We start from the raw sequence: 16661 nt of genomic DNA on the forward strand, positions 1-16661 counted from the left end.
GGGGGGGGGGCTGTTACTGTTTGTGTGTTTATTTTTATGTCAACTAAAAGATTGTATCTGGCATTTGTCACCATTTTTGTTACACTAGTATACTTTTCATCCTTGTTGATTTTTATCTTTGATCTCATGCCATTTATTTATTTTAAAAATGGAAGCACTGAAACTGAATAAATTTTCAAGTGAATAAAGTCACATTTTCATTTTTATTTGTTTTTTTTTTTTTTTTTCATGGCATAATTTGTCCATTCGTGAGACTCACTGTTTGTTTCTTTTGCTAGTTTTACACACCGTTAAGATTTTGGATGTTTGCACTCACTAACCCCCACACGTAGCCTGTTGTTTGTCTCACAGAACGATGCAGCATCTTTTCACTTTAAGGCTTAATATGAGTTCAGTTTGAGGGTTTTAAAGCAATGGAGAAACAGTGCAGGAAAGGTTCCGACTTAAAAGCATCCAGGTAGTCACAGCATCTCCAGGCCTCCCCAACGTCCTCACACTCCACCGATCAACTGGAACAGCGGCTTCACCTCCTCATCGCTGCTGTCATGGCAACGCGTGTTTCTTTTTCACACCTTCATCTCAAAAAAGCCATCAAACCTGGCCAACTGATAGATGCACCCCACCTGCTCCACCATGAAGGGTAAGTGAGACGGCGAGGTGCAGGAAACGATGGCACTTCAAGAATAATGGTTTTGTTCTGTATCTCTGTAGGTGTTCCGGTTCTGTCTTTGTTGCTGGTTCTACATGTGCACTTGAGTCGTTCTTGTGTCGAAGAAGAACGTCTTTTAGTCTGCCAGGAGATACCGCCAGGTGATTGAAGTCTCCCACAAGTTTTAATACGACTGGCTTCTTATTTGTAATTTCATGGATAAATCTAAGACGATTCTTCGTTTTTAATGATGTATGAATCTATAATTTTAAATGTTTTTGTTGTTGGAATCAAAGGTATTCAATGTTGAATCAGTATATTATCATTATTATTGTTATTTTTGCCTCAGGGTGATCTGTGCCCTTAGACTCTCGATTCAAGTGAGGAAAAAGTACACGTGCAGATCTGAGATTGTGTTTTCTGTCAGAGTTAATTTGCACGTTGACCGCCAAAATCTTCAGTTCAGCAAAATTAGAAAAAAACAAACAAACTACTACACGATTACAAAAAGTAATGACAAAAGGAAGAACATCAGAGTACCGGGGGACAGACTGGCGACCTTCACGGGTAAGCCAATAGAACCTCAGGATAGGTTATGCCAAAAAAATCAACAAATTGATAATATAAATTTGAAGTTCAAAAGGTGGTAAATGTAACAACTTCAACCTTTTGTAAGACTCGTGGTCCAAATAGCCAGCTTTTTCTCAAGTGGTTTGTAAATGTAACACAAGCTGTGCGTCGTTCAAAAACCAAAACCTGCAGGTTTTTTGGTCAATTCCGACTTAATTTAAGACACAGCTCAAGTCAGGTCCATAACACATGAAAAATACAAGGAAAATGACGATTTTTAAAAAATCAACTCGCCAACCAGAGGTTTTATGTCAGCTGAGGATCAAACTACTAAGTTTAAACTAAGTAAATGTAACATTCTGGCACCTGAATACATCCGTCACTCCTGAATTTGGTTACACCAACACACCACCACTAGATGGCAGCAGAAGCAACAGAAAAATAAGTTTTCCACATCAAGGACCTGCTCACGTGGGTCACATCACACTGAGAATAGAACTCATCTCAGCGCTGCTGTATGTTTTGTTTTTTGTTTTTTTAAATGTTGTTCAGTATAATCAGTCTTACAATCATCAGATCAGAGATTTTTAACCTTTAGAAGATGCGGCTTTTCTCTCTGACCCCAAATGTAGTGACTGCTCATGTCGTAGTGAGGCAATGTGCAGTTCTTTCAGATCTATTGAGTGGGATTTAAATGTTGATAATCTATTGTCCTGACTGCAGGGAGCTGTGTAGCATCGCTCAGTAATCAGAGAGACAAGGTTCAGGATGTTGCCTTGTCCAGAAGTAAACTTCCTCATCCTCCTACAGAGTCAGCCATGATCATTTGCTACAGTCACAGTCCTAGTCAACAACATCATGTTCTGTTGAGTGAGGTTAAAATGTTGTTCTGCATGGTGGAAAGTAGTTCTGACAAATACCTAATATTCCAGTATCTTATAATTATATTATTTCATAAAATTGTTATACATAACTCTAGTCTTGTGAATGAAGCTAAAGACCTATCCAATCATTTTCTATGCTGCTTATATGTTATTATAAGTTAAGGGTTGCAGGGGGGGGGGGGTGAAGCCTTTACCAGCTGACATTGGGTGAGAGGCGGGGTTCACCCTGGACAAGTCGCTGGTCTGCGGGAGGGCCATCAGGAGCAATTAGGGGTTCAGTGTCTTGCTCAAGGATACTTGGACATGGCCACCGGGGGAAGTGAGGTAGAAGGCCATTCTACCTCCGAGTCATGTCGTCCTCAAGGTAAAAACCTTTCAGGTAAAAAATGTATTTGATGATGTTTGACAGAGTTACGCTAACACTTCGCATCTACTGCCATTCATTTTGCTAAGCTAACTAGCGGTCAGCTGGTCTCTGCGGGTCTCAGCTTCCTAAAACAGTACGGAGGAGGGAAGGGGGTCCACTTTCTGGTTTAGTGTATTCAACAAAAATCTGGCGTATATTTCTGTACTTTAATGAACATTCATGCTGAACTATATGACTGTGTTTTTAGCTTTCAGCCCTGGTTTTACATCTTTGGTACTGCTTCTGAAGGATGTTGGAGAAATCAACTCCACTGTGTTGCGCAGTGACAACCTCACATCTGTCACCCGACTCAGGATCTCAAATGCTGGTGTCACAGGAGTTGCTGCAGGAGCCTTCAGCTCCTTTCAAAACCTGCTCAGTCTCAGTTTGGAGCAGAACCTTCTGACTGATGTAAACTCAAGCTGGTTCAGTCAGCCTGCTAGACTCAGTGAACTCAGCCTCACAGGAAATCAGATTGAAGTCCTGAATGAGTCCATGCTGGACGGACTCTGGAACCTCTCCAAGCTCATTCTGAATAAGAACAGAATCACAACTATCGATCCAAACAGTTTTAGCTTCCAGACCCATTTGGAGGAGTTGGACTTGTCTGAGAACAGGATGACTTGGGTCTCACCCCAGGTCTTCAGGTCTCTCAGGTCCACTAGGGTAAAGCTGGAGGGGAACCCCTGGGACTGTTCTTGCAAAGCTGCAGACTTCATCAGCCTCCTCAAAGGTTTGTGAGTCTGATGATATCTTATATTTGAAGCATGTTTAGCAACCTAAGGCTGCCTCTCCTCACAGATATGTGGAGCAGATCGCTGCTCCAGGGGGACGTGACCTGTGAGACCCCCCTGTCCCTGAGGGGTCAAGCTGTGTGGAACGTGTCGGTGTGTGTGACAACACCCTCGCAGGAACTGATGTCACTGACGCAAACCATCCACCCCAACCTCACTAAAGCACCTGCAACAGCTCCTTTAGCCACAGGTACATCTCAGGCTTCTTGTGGTTTTCTTGCTATTCAGGTCCTGCGACTTCACGCAAAATACCTCGACACTGTGTGACAGCAGCATGTGATGGGATGAATGGTGGCAGCCCGGAAACAACACTCCTATAAATAATTGTAGTTCCCTGGTTTATCAACATCCCACTGTGGATGGTAGGTACAGGTACTGTAAACTAGAAAGTCTGTATGAGAGGGTAGATTGGGGTGGTTTTTGTGCTTAACTAATTAAAAAACCTTACTGATACATCATGCAACATTATTTTCCAATAGGAAGGGAAATTTTAAGACACACCAAGAGAATCAAGTGTGCAAATCTAGAAAACATGAGTCCACAGCAGAACAATGGTGAACCACAACAAAAGGGTCTAATAGATATGAGCCGTTATGGTCATTTCTCTTATTTCTACGAGTTTGGGATGGTCTTGATGCACCTCTGTCATCGGTCTTTAACAGAAGACTTTTGGTGTCACAGTCAGAGGTTGGAGTGTAAATCAGGGTTTGAGTCATGGCCGAATTCCATTTAGATGCTTCCGTTTCAGGCTTCCAGGGATGTCTGACCAGGTTTTTCTTGGGTTTCTGGGGACATTTGAATCCGGGGTCAGGAGTCCCTGTTGGCTTTTCTTGCTATGAAACCTGTGGTGATAAAATCCTGTATGTTCTTAGCGTTTGTTTCAACAGTTGTGACAAACCCTCCATCACAAACACCTTCACGGACCAAAACCTCCTCCAACGGACTTAAACCCACTGATGGGGAGGGGGGGGGGTTAGTGACAGGTATGTTTTCTCAAAGAATCAGAATGGCTTTCCTCGTATGTATAAATGGAGCTGCATCTGCATGTTTGTTCTAGAAACGAAGGTTACAACTCCATCTCAACATTCGCACTCTGTTATCAACATTCTCATCTCTGTTATAGGTAAATATAGTCCTTTTTGCACATATTCATAATTAACACACCAGCTAATCAGTAAAATATGTAACTAACCCTTTTCTTGTCTGCAGTTGTCCTCTGCGCACTCCTGGTTGTGGTCTGTGTCTTGGCAGTGCTGCAGAGGAAGAAACACAACAATAAAACTGTGATGCCCGGAACTGAAAAAGAAGAAACCATTGAGGTGAAAGATGGACAACAGTGTCTTACACGTCCAGCGTCCTCTGATTTGACAGAAAATGGAAACAGAGAGGACTTCGAGGGATGGAGGAGATCTTGCACTGCAGGCCGAGCAAAGTCCGCTAACGCCATGCTTTTCACGTCTCCTTTTAGTGTGTCTGGGAACAAGCAAATGACCTTACAAACTGAGACTGAGGCCAAGTCGAAAGAAAATGCATCTGAAGGAGAGAAGGAGCGAGGAGGAGATGAAGCAGCAGCAGAAAATATCACCGGTGTTACAAAGGAGACCAAAGATAAACACGCTAGTTGTCGAGATGAAGACGCTCCTTATCTGAGCATCGGAACCAACCAGAGTGAACCGAAGCCTGACGATGTGGATGAACAGTCCCTGGGGGGTCAACGGTCACGGATGGGTAAACCTCTTGGGAGGATCTCCACCTGGCCTCCCACTGCAGTTCAGTGGCGCGCGAGGTGTGCACTGAAGGATCAGGATGACGAAACAACTGATGTTTGGACACAAGATGAAACATTAAAGTTACCAGATGAGGGGAAGACAGAGCTCAACACAGTGGAGAATCACTTAGATTGTGTCAAACAGGGAGACGAGGCTGAGGAAACCCAAAGAGAAGACACAACTGTCTCCAAAATCCCCCAGTTCTCAGAACCTGAGTCAGAGTCCCCTGCAGTCAACTGTGAAGCTCTTAACCAGAGTGTCATGAGACCAGAAGAGGTGTTGAAGGAGGAGACGGTCCTTGACTCAGCCACTGACACACAGACATCCGAGCCCCCAAAACTGAATCTGGAACAGCTTGAGCAAAACCAAATCCTTGAACCTGCAGAAAACCTGAAGACCAGCAATAAGGGGAAGCCGAAGAGAGAGATGAAGCGTAATGTGACAAAACAAAGTGGAAAAAAAGCAGTAAACAGTAGCACTGGCTCAAAGGCGCCATCTGGTGGAGCCTCACCAGATGACGATTCCCTGCTGTTGGGCAACGAGTACGTCTCCATGGACCTGCTGCATGAAGTGGTGCAGAACAATGGCCGCTGGACCAGAGAGAGGTGGAAACAGATCCATGTGAACAAGCAGCGCCCCAGCCAGCAGGGACGGCAGTAGTCGGCCATACTGTAGAAAAACCCCTTATGACATCATTGAGGGTATTTTTGAAAACTCGTTCCAGAGATGTAAAAAACACATTTACAGAGGCTGAGGTATAATTTATGAAGCTCTGGACTGGCCATAGAGAAGGGGGAAAATGTACACACACACACACACACACACACACACACACACACACACACACACACACACACACACACACACACACAAAATCTATATATTAAACAAAGCTTAAAAAAATGGTAGTTTTTTTTCGTGGTAAATAACCATTAGCTTGGAGAAGTTTAAGAATTTCACAAAAGTTGAGAAAATTTAATATCACGATTGTTCTTGTTCTTTTAGGTTTATCATTCATTAATTACCCTCATTAAAGGAAGTTCAAATTAAAGAAAGTCTGAGGGGTCTTTGACAGAACAAAAAAATATAACGGACAAAAATTGTTAACTCAAAAACTGGTTTTCCCTTTAAGATGAGAAATAAAGTTTTTAGTCGTAAAATCAATGTTTGTTATTATATAGATTTCTAGTAAAGATTTCTAGTAAAGAGTAGGGGATTATTCCTGATTGTTCAATCTCCCACCATCACACTTTGCAGAACCTGATTTTACTCTCTCCTTAACTGAATGGCGACTATTAGAGAAAGTGCTTCCCTGAAAATGTTGTGACCTTCCATTTCAATGGCAAAATAATCAGTGAAACACTGCAAGGAGGTGAACCCCATCCCAGAAAACCAGGAGTCCCTTTACCAGTGTGTTGTTTTTGGTTTTGACATTACATTAAAGGTATAAACAAAACACAAGAACCAACCTCCTCCATCATGTGGTAAAATCGGGAAATCTAATAATTAAAATTACAATCAGAATATGTTTTTTGACAGGCAGATGTTGGTACCTGGTGTTTCCACCTGAAGCACCTCTGCCAGCTGAGGACTCTGCAGCTGGTATTTTAGGCAGGAGGTAGGAAGGAAAACCTTCCTTTTAACAGGCAGGAACCCCGAGCAGAGCCAGGCTCTAGGGAGCGCGGCCATTTGCATTAACCAGCTGGGAGGGAAAGAGACCAGGAAGCTGAGATGTAGTGAAAGAAGCAGAAGAAAAAGAGAGAGAGTCAGATAGAGAAAGAGAGGGACAGAGACAAGGAAAGAGAGATAGAAGTGGAGAGAGAGAGGTGTTTGTCCTCATGTTAGTGCAAGTGGTGCTGTTTTGTCCTGAATTAAGTTTGAAATTGATTTGACTTTACCACAGAAAAGATGAAAAATGACACAAATCACAAACACAAACAACTCAGTTTGTTTTCCATGGAAGAGAAACACCACTATCGTGTGGTTTAAAGTGTCACTGTGTGTGTGTGTGTGTGTGTGTGTGTGTGTGTGTGTGTGTGTGTGTGTGTGTCTTTGGGAGAAGTACTAATGTGTCCCACACAGCAGAGGACGCTGTGGGCAGAAACACACAGCAGTGTCAGCAGAAACTGAATCTGTTGAAAATAAACTAACAAATCAAACAATGGGAATTTGTCGAGCTTGTTGCAAATTGTCAGAGATCAACAGCTTTAATAAATATCAAACTTTCTACAACATGGAAGTACGTTAAGTTTTGATCATAGAAGCGATTCCTCCAGTGTTCTGATATTCAGATGATGGTTTCAAAGTCATGTGAGAGAGTTTCTTCTTCTGAAACGCAGACAATCTGGTGGAGGGTATTGAATGTTGTTTCTGTCAGAGTTTAATTGCACAACAGAGCACAATATTTCTGGTTTTAGCAGCTCTTCTCTTTCATATTTATATCTGACTTCTCATAAATAAACTAAATCTGCAGGTGCTGCAATTTGTGGACGCTCTCTCAGATGTGTTCACTGACTTTTCTCTCTGTTTAAAAGAATAAGAGAAGAAAGGGGAAGACAGACGTGTAAAAAAGACTTGTCGTCCTCAGTAGGACACGGATTGTTCATCCACGTCGACGAAAAGAAAAAAACAACGCCAAGCCAATGGTTAAATGACATCACGTAAAGTAATAACCAAAAAAGATGATTTTGATAAAGCAGAGAATTAGAAATGCTTGAAAGGCACATTAAGGAGCTTTGAGCTGGGCTTTGAACGAGTCAACGGAGGGAGCAGATCTGAGGTGATTGCTCACAACTGCAAAGGCAGCATCACCCCTGAACGTCCGCCGAACTCAGGGAGCAACCAGAGGCTGATCAAGGAAGTGAGTGATGGTGCAGGGAGTGAAGAAGTCAGACAGGTAAGAGAGAGCCTACATCACAGCAGCCTTCAGCTCGTAGCACAGACGTGAGCGTAGATCGACTGATCCCTCAACCTCGCATTTACTGGAAACAAGGATCATCGTGTACTTTGACCTTTACAGACCAAACGTACTCATCACTTCCAGCTGCACTGATGCAAACCATGCAGACACAAAAAGGTGCCAGAGATGAAAACCACAGGTTTGCTCACCCAGCTGGTTTATGAGAAGGTTGACTAGACAGAGACTGAGGCGACAGGGCGCTGCCAATTTGATGCTCAGCCTCCAAATGTTACTGCTTGTAGCGGCTGCTCTGACTAGTCTCAGACAAAATGAGAAGATTAACAAGTATATTCAAGCCTTTAAACAGATGTTGTTTCGTGCTGTTTCTCATTTCAGTACTTTGGAGCAAAATCATTGATGGGGAAAACACAGAAGAGAACTCATTGCTTTCCATGGCCTCGGTGCAGAACAGCCAAGCCGTCAATGTGGAGGATTTGTCATCAGTAAAGACTTCGTAGTGACTGCTGCACACTGCAATGACGTGTGAGTCTCCTCTCCTCTCCTCTTCAGACTTTCAGTCACGTCAGTAGTAATCAAAGATGTGTTGATAATATCTCAATGTCTGCTTATCAGGAAGCCTACAAATGTTGTTCTTGGTACCCACAATATCAAGGAAGTCGATGACTCAAAAATACACAGCATAAAACCATGCAAAAACCCACTTTCTAAGAATTACCTAACTGGCAGTGCCATCATGCTGTTGCAAGTAGGTCCATACCTAATCTCAAGTGTGCATTTTTATGGTGTTTGATGTTCAAGTTCATTTATCGTCCAAAATAAGCCGATGGCATCACGATTCCAGTCGTGCCAATCTTACTGCACAGTCTTTATTTTCTCCAGCTGACTAAGAAAGTTCGGCTGAGCAAGAAGATAAAAACAATTCAGCTTCCAATGACCGAAACGAAAATTAAACCCAGTGCAAAGTGCGGTGGAGCTGGATGGGGTTTCACAAGAACTGGTGGCAAAGGGGCAGATGAGATGCAAGTGGTGGATGTGCCGATCATTGACCCCGAAGTCTGGAAGAGGAAGTGGGCGAATCTTCCGCGTCCTTCCCATCTCCCAGACAGTGTTATCTGTGCAGGTGGATATGCCACAAAGAACGGATTCTGTCAAGTGATTTTGCTGTTGGTTAATAGAAAATGTCAAGTGGAGGCTAAAGTTAAGAAAATAAATAATGAATGAGCAAATTATGACTCTCCCTGTTTACAGAAAGATTCTGGTGGTCCTTTGGTCTGTGATGGGAAGGCAGTCACTGTCGTGTCCTTCAACCTGGGGAGAAACTGTGACTATCCAAATGTACCCAACGTCCATACAGAGGCATCCAAATTCCTTCCCTGGAGCAAGAAGATTCTCAAGAAAAAGAAATGCAAGCAATAGACACGTTCCATAAGATGATCAGAAGTTGAGAGGAAGTAAGCCACTTTTTGAGCCACATCACTTCACCACTTCCTATTTTCTTTGGTAATCAAATGCAGCTGCGAACGAATACGAGGGGAAATATTTCAACTTTCTGCCTCCACTTTGTTCTTTCTCATAGCTTCATACCTCACCCCTCCACACACACACACACACACACACACACACACACTCATTCACAGTTGGATGTTGTAAAGGTCCTACTGATATAATTCACTTAAATAATGCTTGTTTTTCCAAACATTCTTCCCTCTAATACTTCTGGTATATATAATGAGTTGTGTGTATTGGTATTATTACCAGTACTGTGTGTAGTTGTACTAGCTAAGGTTTTGTTTTGTTCATGTCTGCTGTTGCTGCCTCAGGATTGAAGCTGCTAGTTGATGCACTTCTATTGATAGTAGCAGGCCCATGAAGGCCACATTCATTTAATTCAAATTAAATGTTAAGTTGCCAATTTAATATTCTGCACTTGTTTTTGCTGAGTGTCTTTTGCATTGGTGTTCGCTTGCATGTGTGATGCTGTATTTGTTCCCATGGTGGTTTTTATGAAGCCTAAAGTGCAGTAATAAGACATTGGTTTACACTTAACTCAAAGGTTCTGTTGGAACCTGGTCAATGGAACATTAACAGATCGTCAAAACTCTTAAAAACTATGAGAAAAAAGGAGCAGGACGCCTGCAGTCTGAGACTGTGGTTTCTGTGGTTCATCGATTCAGATCACTGTGAGAAGTACAAGCTGAGCAAAAACACACCACGAAGCATTTGCATGGCTGAGTTTCCTCCATAAAGAAACAAACTGCTCCGTCATGATGCATGGATGCATCAAAATTTAGCTGATGCAAGAAGAGAGGGTCTTTCCTTTGCATTAACCTTTCATTTTCAGATCTTGTCTCCAGGTGAACTCAGCTTAGCAAAAAACTTGCTCGACCGATTGAAATCCCAAAGAGTCGTAACTGTTCGCTAAAAGTGCAGTAGAAAGCGTGTGAGAGAAATCAGCTCGTGTGTCATGTGCAGGTGCTGCAAGTCTTGACATATAAAGCAATCCTGAGCTTAACTCTGAGTTTTTAATCATGGTGAACAATTTTATAAACGTGTAAAAAAAAAAACCCAGTAACCTTATAAAATGCCTTGATGCTGTTCGTCCAACATAATGCAGGTGTCCTGAAGCCTCAGCATACCAAACTGATACCACGTTTTTAGCCTTGGAGTTCAATGTAGCCTGGAACTCCCTGTCGTGTGTCTTTAGTGAGACAAGAAACATTTTCAAAACAACTGGCATGTCTTGTGATTGTTTTGGCTTGTGACCAGGTTCCTCAGGACACATGGTGGGAGGCGCGTTGGGTGTACGGGGTTCTGGTCAGAGGTTCTGACTCCTCGTATGCCCAAAACAACAGTGGTGTTATGAGTTCTTGGCAGTAAGTCGATCTGGTTTCCAGTGGACCTCCATACTGGGTACAAGACATCCTTCTGTGTCTTGTGTTATCGGCCGGTTATTGTCAGGTGTGTGTAATCAGCTATGTCAACGCATATTCTACGCCATGACCTTGCCAGTTTGTCACGGTTGCCTCTGTTTTTTTACCCTTGTGTCTGAATTTTTGGCTTTACGACGTTTTTTTTTTGTTGTTGTTGCTTTATGGCTTTGATTGCTTCTTCTCCATTTGACACCAAAGTCACAGAGGAAACTGTAAGGATCCTAAATCTAAGGATTTTTCCTCAGCCGACAAAATGAGACACTGGCAATGTCCGAAATCCCACTGTCACTTGAAGCGGTGTCCCGTCTACTGAGATTTGATATACCCTACATCGTTAACCCAAACTATCTGTGGGTAAAGTAGGGTTTTTAAGATTATATGTAAAGAGAGAGAGAGCGAGAGAGAGATTATGTATAGATTTTAGACTTTGCTAGCTACTATAGGTCATGTGCTTTAATGCTTCCTCATCAAAGACCTTGTGGCCTACTTTGCCTCATTCCAGAGGTCCAATGGGCAACAGAGCACAACCATTCAATTTCTAAGAAATTACACGACTGACTGAAAAAAACCTGTCATTTATTTGATGAGGTTCCACATCTAGTTAAAGGAGAGTCATTGATGTTGGACAACAGGCCAAAGTTCCCTTGTGATTTTTTTTCATATAGTAAAGTCTGTGCCTGTGGATGGAACGCAACAGGGAAGTGCAGGTGTTCATGCAGTGACTGGACTTGAAATAGCAGAAGAAGAGATGCTGCATATGACCTTCGTCGCTCGAAGGTGTTTTTGTTTTTTTTTACAATTTAACACGAAGACTGGAATGAACAATGCAAGACGTCGTACCAGAGCTCTGAATGTGAATTCGAACTGAAATCCAGGAAACTTGGGCTTCTGTGGCACATCGAATGATTTGAAATTCAATAGAAATGTGAATGGCTGGTATCTCCACACCACAGTGGGATACAAATGCGTCTACCTTCTTTGATGCCGTTGAAGTGTGTGTTACTCAGCTACGCAGCCACTTACATGTGGCTTGTAGGGTAAACAGACCTGAACACTGCATCTGCTGGATGACGGTCAAATAATCAGTCAAATATTATCAATCACAATGAAATATTGGGTTAAATTCTATAAAAAAAGTTATCTTTAGTTATTAGGTCCAACAATGCATATAGAATTTACACAAATTCCATGATGAGTCATTTCAAGATCATTTCACAGGAAAAGATGTCAAATAAATGGCATTTATTGAATTTAAAACCATAAACAATAAGCAATATCAATAGAAAAAAAGTTCACACAAGCTTAAAGTAAAGAAAAAAAAGTCAAATAATTAATTAAAAACATGAAGAAACATGCGTGACAAACTGAGATACAAATCACCACAAGTTCACACTTCAAAATGTGGACGTGCATCACTGAGGAACCAGAACCACATGTGAAGATAGAGGCAACCAAAACCAAGGTGCAAACTTTCCATTGCAGAAAGCGTGCGACTGCAGATGTCTAAACCAACCAGGGGTTTACCCTGAACAGGTCTCCAGTCCATCACAGGGCCAACACATAGAGACAGACAACCATTCACACTCACAGTCACACCTACAGTCAATTTAGAGTATCAATCAGCCTCGTCCCCTCTTGATGTCTTTGGACTGTGGGAGGAAGCTGGAGTACCAGAGAGAACCCACGCAGGAACAGGGAGAACATGGAGACTCCACACAGAAAGATCCCGTGATGGAGCCGGGACTGGAACCTGGAACCTTCTTGCTGTGAGGTGACAGTGCTAACCACTGCACCACCGTGCTGCCTATCATGAAATATGTGATTAACAGAATCAACTTCAGATTTTACCGTTGCAACCTTATTTTAAAAGAGTAAAAAAAAAACAACAACAAAAACACGCCTTTGTGTGTGTGTTTTATTCACTAATGATACATCACCAAAAGTTCTAATCAATTACAGCTTTGAATTTCAACTTTCCAGCCTTTTTGATTTATTTCAGTAAATGTAACTGATGTGATTGTTGAAAGTAGACAAGCCCTGTGCCAACCTGCAGTTCTTTGGCTTAAATGCAGCATGGCTCAGCCAGACCACCCCAAGAGTATAAACACTAATGTACGGTGTAGGTCACATGATTAGAATACGGTGTGGACCACATTGCTGCTAGAAGATGAGGACAAAAGTTCCACATTATAGTTTTAATTCTGAAGTTGTAAATATTATTTCAACACACAAAATAGAGCAACAATGGACACAACGTGCTCAAAGATGCTGACAGAAGCGTTTGTGCCAACATGCTTTTTCCGCTTCGTTTCCTCTGTTCTCACCCAGGTGTTCAATTGGTGTTCATGTAATGGTCCCATTTTTACCTTTCTGTAACTTTTTTTGTTTTTTAAAATCTTTCCGTAACAACAAATTGCCCTCCGGGGCAAATGAAGTTGACTTTAGATAAAGTTATCGGCATCTTTATTGTTCACGATTGTGTTTTGCAAGGTTGCATTTCACAAAGGAAGTGGCGAGAGATCAAGATCAATTCAGTGTGTATAAAGAGTGGCGATTAGACAGCCCCAAGACAACAAGCTGGGTTTGCTGCTGTCATCATGAATCGCCAGTTCAAGATTCTACTTCTGGCTGTCCTGATATGTCTCGGACAAAATGGTAAGACTGCATTTTTTGGACAGCTGGATACTGGCGATTGTAAACCCTTTTAACGTGTTCATCTTATTTTTCGTATGTGCTCAGCTCTTGGGAGTGAAATCATCCATGGGAACAAAGCTCCCAAGGGCAAATTTCTTCATATGGCTTCCCTTCAGATCAACGATCAACATGTTTGTGGGGGATTTCTGATCAGTGGAGACTTTGTTGTCACCGCTGCACACTGCGGAGAGTGAGTTACCCTCCTTTCATTCAAGTAATTAGAACATGTTAGAAATGTCTGTTTTTTCCTATATGCATGTATTGTATGTTTGTTTGTTTAATTCTTTTTCAGCTCTCTGGAACGTGTTGTTCTCGGCACCCACAATCTCAAGGCTGAGGAGAAGACAGTGAGGAACATTTCGTTAAAGTGCAAACACCCACTGTACCAAAAGACTGCCTTATGGAATGACATCATGCTCCTCAAAGTAAGCGGAAATTCATCATCTCAGTAATCCTTTGGGGCGTGACGATATTGTCTGTCCTCCCCTTCGCCAGACGAGAAGATATTTTTACTGATACTTTTATGTGTGTGTGCTTTAGTCAGCTGAGACCCACAGAGATTTGCTAACTGTAGGGTAGCTTAGCACAGAAAATGGTAGTGGGTAATGAGTGTAAGCATAAAGCTGTGAAAACATCATCAAATACAGGCTCAGGATCTTGGTTTGTCATCATCATCATTTCTGTCAAACATTTGGTTTTGTTGACCAAATTTACAATGAGGTTAATGAGGTTCTGCGACAAATCACTGCGCCAAGTCAGGGAACTAGTTCCATCCATGTGCCTGATTCTAGATGTTAAAAAGTCTCCTAATCTCATACTTGATATATAAATGTGAGAAAAGATCAATTTGGGGCAAAGATGACTTTCCACAGAGATATGCGGGAGAGAAGAGTAACCTTTTTTTTCCGTCTGCATCTGAGGAGGATGGTGTATAAGTGTATGTTGATGAAATTATATGAACAATTCCAAGAGGGCGAATGCAAAACGTGCTGGTAGAACTGTCTAACGAAACTGAAGAAACACTCACAGAAACAGAATGGTACTGATAACAGTGAGTTGATGAGTGAAGATGTCTGCGAGGTTTCTCCTCCGTGAGGTCATGGTTATCCACGTCTACTTGCTTGCACATGCTGTGAGATGCATCTCCTCCAGGTGGCTGAGACATAATCCTGGTGCCTGTGTTATACGTTTAACATCACATTTTTGTGTTTCCAGCTGTCAAGCGAAGTCGAGCCGAGCGCGCGCTTACAATTTATCCAACTTCCAAACCCTGATACAGTCACAAAAGAGAATGAAATCTGCTCTGTAGCGGGATGGGGTATGGTCAGAACCAACGGCGGAGCTGTGGATGATCTGAGAGTGGTGGATGTGAAGGTTATTAGCCCAGAAGTCTGCCAGAAGGTGTGGGGGGTGCTTCCTCCCAATGTAATCTGTGCTGGAGGATATGAGACACAGAGTGGATTCTGTCAGGTGGGTTTCCCGTCATTTTGTTGAAATGTCCATTTGTTTCTTGTCTTGAAACCCGTTGCCATCACCTTGAAAAGATTAATTAAGATTCATCCTCCTCACAGGGTGACTCCGGTGGCCCTCTGATGTGCAACAAGAAGGCAGTTGGTGTGGTTTCTTTCAACCGGGGTTTAAACTGCCAATACCCAGATAATCCCAACGTCTATGTGGATATCGCAAAGTATCTGACCTGGATCAAGAAGGTCCTCATGGAAAAGAGTTGTTAAATGTAACAATCGAACAATCAACTTTGCTTCAGCATTTTAGTCTTGCATTTGAGAGGAGGAGGAGCGTGTTCTTCACCGTATTACAAACTTTTATGGAAGAACTTGTGTGCTCTGTCACTGTTTGCTTTGTGCTCAAAAGTCTAAATAAAAAGTGCATTTCAAGTCATGTTTCATTTTCTTTAACATCCTCTTCAGCCATCACCCCCAATGGTATTAAAGCTAGTATTAAAACCATGAAATGGCCATGTTTTTAGGAAGGTATCAACAAAATACTTCAAATAACTTGTCAAGTCTATGAAAAGCAGAATGGCCCCGTTGCTATAATAAAGCTGATTTTGTCACAGTTGGATCATATTTCAATTGCTTAGCCACTCCGAAGTCACCATCCTCCTTTTTTATTTTCATAATTTCTACAGAGGTTTGTGAAAGTATTTAAAAGGTGTCAATGAACCAGCGCCAGCTGTCCATGATTACTCATTGTTTATTATGATGTGATCAATCTAATTTCCCCTGAACATGGCTTCCGACAACAACTTTGTGAAGTGGAATTCCATCCATCCATTTTCTTCCGCTTCTTCCTGTTAAAAACTGGAGCCGATCCCAGCGACTTTCAAGAGGCGGGGTTCACCCTGGACAGGTCACCAGTCCATCACAGGGCCAACACATAGAGACAGACAACCATTCACACTCACAGTCACACCTACAGCCAATTTAGAGTATCAATCAGCCTCGTCCCCTCTTGATGTCTTTGGACTGTGGGAGGAAGCTGGAGTACCAGAGAGAACCCACACAGGAACAGGGAGAACATGGAGACTCCACACAGAAAGATCCCGTACTGGAGCCGGGACTCAAACCTGGAACCTTCCTGCTGTGAGTTGACAGTGCTGACTGTTGTGCCACCCGATGAGTTTTCAAATATGTAAAAGAAATACAGTATAAAATCACAATGCCACAATGAGGCTGGACACATCCTGAAGGCTCAGTATACATTAAGTGCGAGCCACCGACCACCTGGTGCGATAGACTGTCTCTTCACCTGGTCCTCGCCCTGTGGCCTCCTCCCAGCTGGATGTGTCTGCAACACTTCCCAAAGAAAGAGCCCCGGTTGCCCCACCCGCCTCAGATGACTTCTTTCAATGGAAAAGAAAGCAGCTCCACTCCGAGTCACATGAAGATGACATAAATTCTTACTTTATCTGAAAGGGGGATGTCAGTCTGACAACACCGCTTCCGGCTGCCTGTGTTGGCAATATTGTCCATTAGCCATATCTCATGACCATAGGTGAGAGTGGAGCAAAGGCTAACTGCTAAA

General features: G+C 42.5%; 3 protein-coding genes and 1 pseudogene across 4 annotated transcripts; all 4 read left to right on the forward strand.

Moving 5' to 3' along the window:
• Positions 1–8: 8 nt before the first annotated feature.
• On the forward strand, positions 9–3250 carry LOC147260268 (uncharacterized). The gene is made up of 3 exons (XM_086205219.1): positions 9–640; positions 712–810; positions 2718–3250. The coding sequence occupies exons 1-3, from the start codon at positions 613–615 to the stop codon at positions 3248–3250; spliced, it is 660 nt and encodes a 219-aa protein (XP_086061345.1). The 5' UTR covers positions 9–612.
• A 200-nt stretch (positions 3251–3450) lies between these two features.
• On the forward strand, positions 3451–5882 carry LOC147260269 (uncharacterized). The gene is made up of 4 exons (XM_086205398.1): positions 3451–3493; positions 4176–4286; positions 4361–4426; positions 4513–5882. The coding sequence occupies exon 4, from the start codon at positions 4590–4592 to the stop codon at positions 5730–5732; it is 1143 nt and encodes a 380-aa protein (XP_086061524.1). The 5' UTR covers positions 3451–3493; positions 4176–4286; positions 4361–4426; positions 4513–4589; the 3' UTR covers positions 5733–5882.
• A 2350-nt stretch (positions 5883–8232) lies between these two features.
• On the forward strand, positions 8233–9414 carry LOC147260270 (granzyme-like protein 2; annotated as a pseudogene). Its single transcript, XR_015116254.1, has 4 exons — positions 8233–8514; positions 8605–8737; positions 8933–9112; positions 9241–9414. The product of XR_015116254.1 is annotated as a granzyme-like protein 2 (transcript).
• A 3821-nt stretch (positions 9415–13235) lies between these two features.
• Positions 13236–15498, forward strand: LOC147260271 (granzyme B(G,H)-like). The gene is made up of 6 exons (XM_086205399.1): positions 13236–13250; positions 13413–13577; positions 13662–13806; positions 13909–14041; positions 14832–15086; positions 15188–15498. Exons 2-6 carry the CDS (start codon positions 13520–13522, stop codon positions 15347–15349), a joined length of 753 nt encoding a protein of 250 aa, XP_086061525.1. The 5' UTR covers positions 13236–13250; positions 13413–13519; the 3' UTR covers positions 15350–15498.
• Positions 15499–16661: the final 1163 nt, after the last annotated feature.

This window comes from Aulostomus chinensis, chromosome 6 (assembly GCF_037954235.1).
Source record: "Aulostomus chinensis isolate RoL2024-O1b breed Wild chromosome 6, RoL_Achi_v1.0, whole genome shotgun sequence".
Taxonomy (NCBI): Eukaryota; Metazoa; Chordata; class Actinopteri; order Syngnathiformes; family Aulostomidae; genus Aulostomus; species Aulostomus chinensis.

Bases quoted from the DNA above. Each gene is read 5' to 3' on its own strand.
- LOC147260268 (XM_086205219.1), top strand. From the start codon at position 613: ATGCACCCCACCTGCTCCACCATGAAGG. The intron at 641-711 runs GTAAGTGAGACG...GTATCTCTGTAG, and splicing joins CACCTGCTCCACCATGAAGG to GTGTTCCGGTTCTGTCTTTG. The intron at 811-2,717 runs GTGATTGAAGTC...CTGTGTTTTTAG, and splicing joins CTGCCAGGAGATACCGCCAG to CTTTCAGCCCTGGTTTTACA.
- LOC147260269 (XM_086205398.1), top strand. From the start codon at position 4,590: ATGCCCGGAACTGAAAAAGAAGAAACCATTGAGGTGAAAGATGGACAA.
- LOC147260271 (XM_086205399.1), top strand. From the start codon at position 13,520: ATGAATCGCCAGTTCAAGATTCTACTTCTGGCTGTCCTGATATGTCTC. The intron at 13,578-13,661 runs GTAAGACTGCAT...GTATGTGCTCAG, and splicing joins GATATGTCTCGGACAAAATG to CTCTTGGGAGTGAAATCATC. The intron at 13,807-13,908 runs GTGAGTTACCCT...ATTCTTTTTCAG, and splicing joins ACCGCTGCACACTGCGGAGA to CTCTCTGGAACGTGTTGTTC.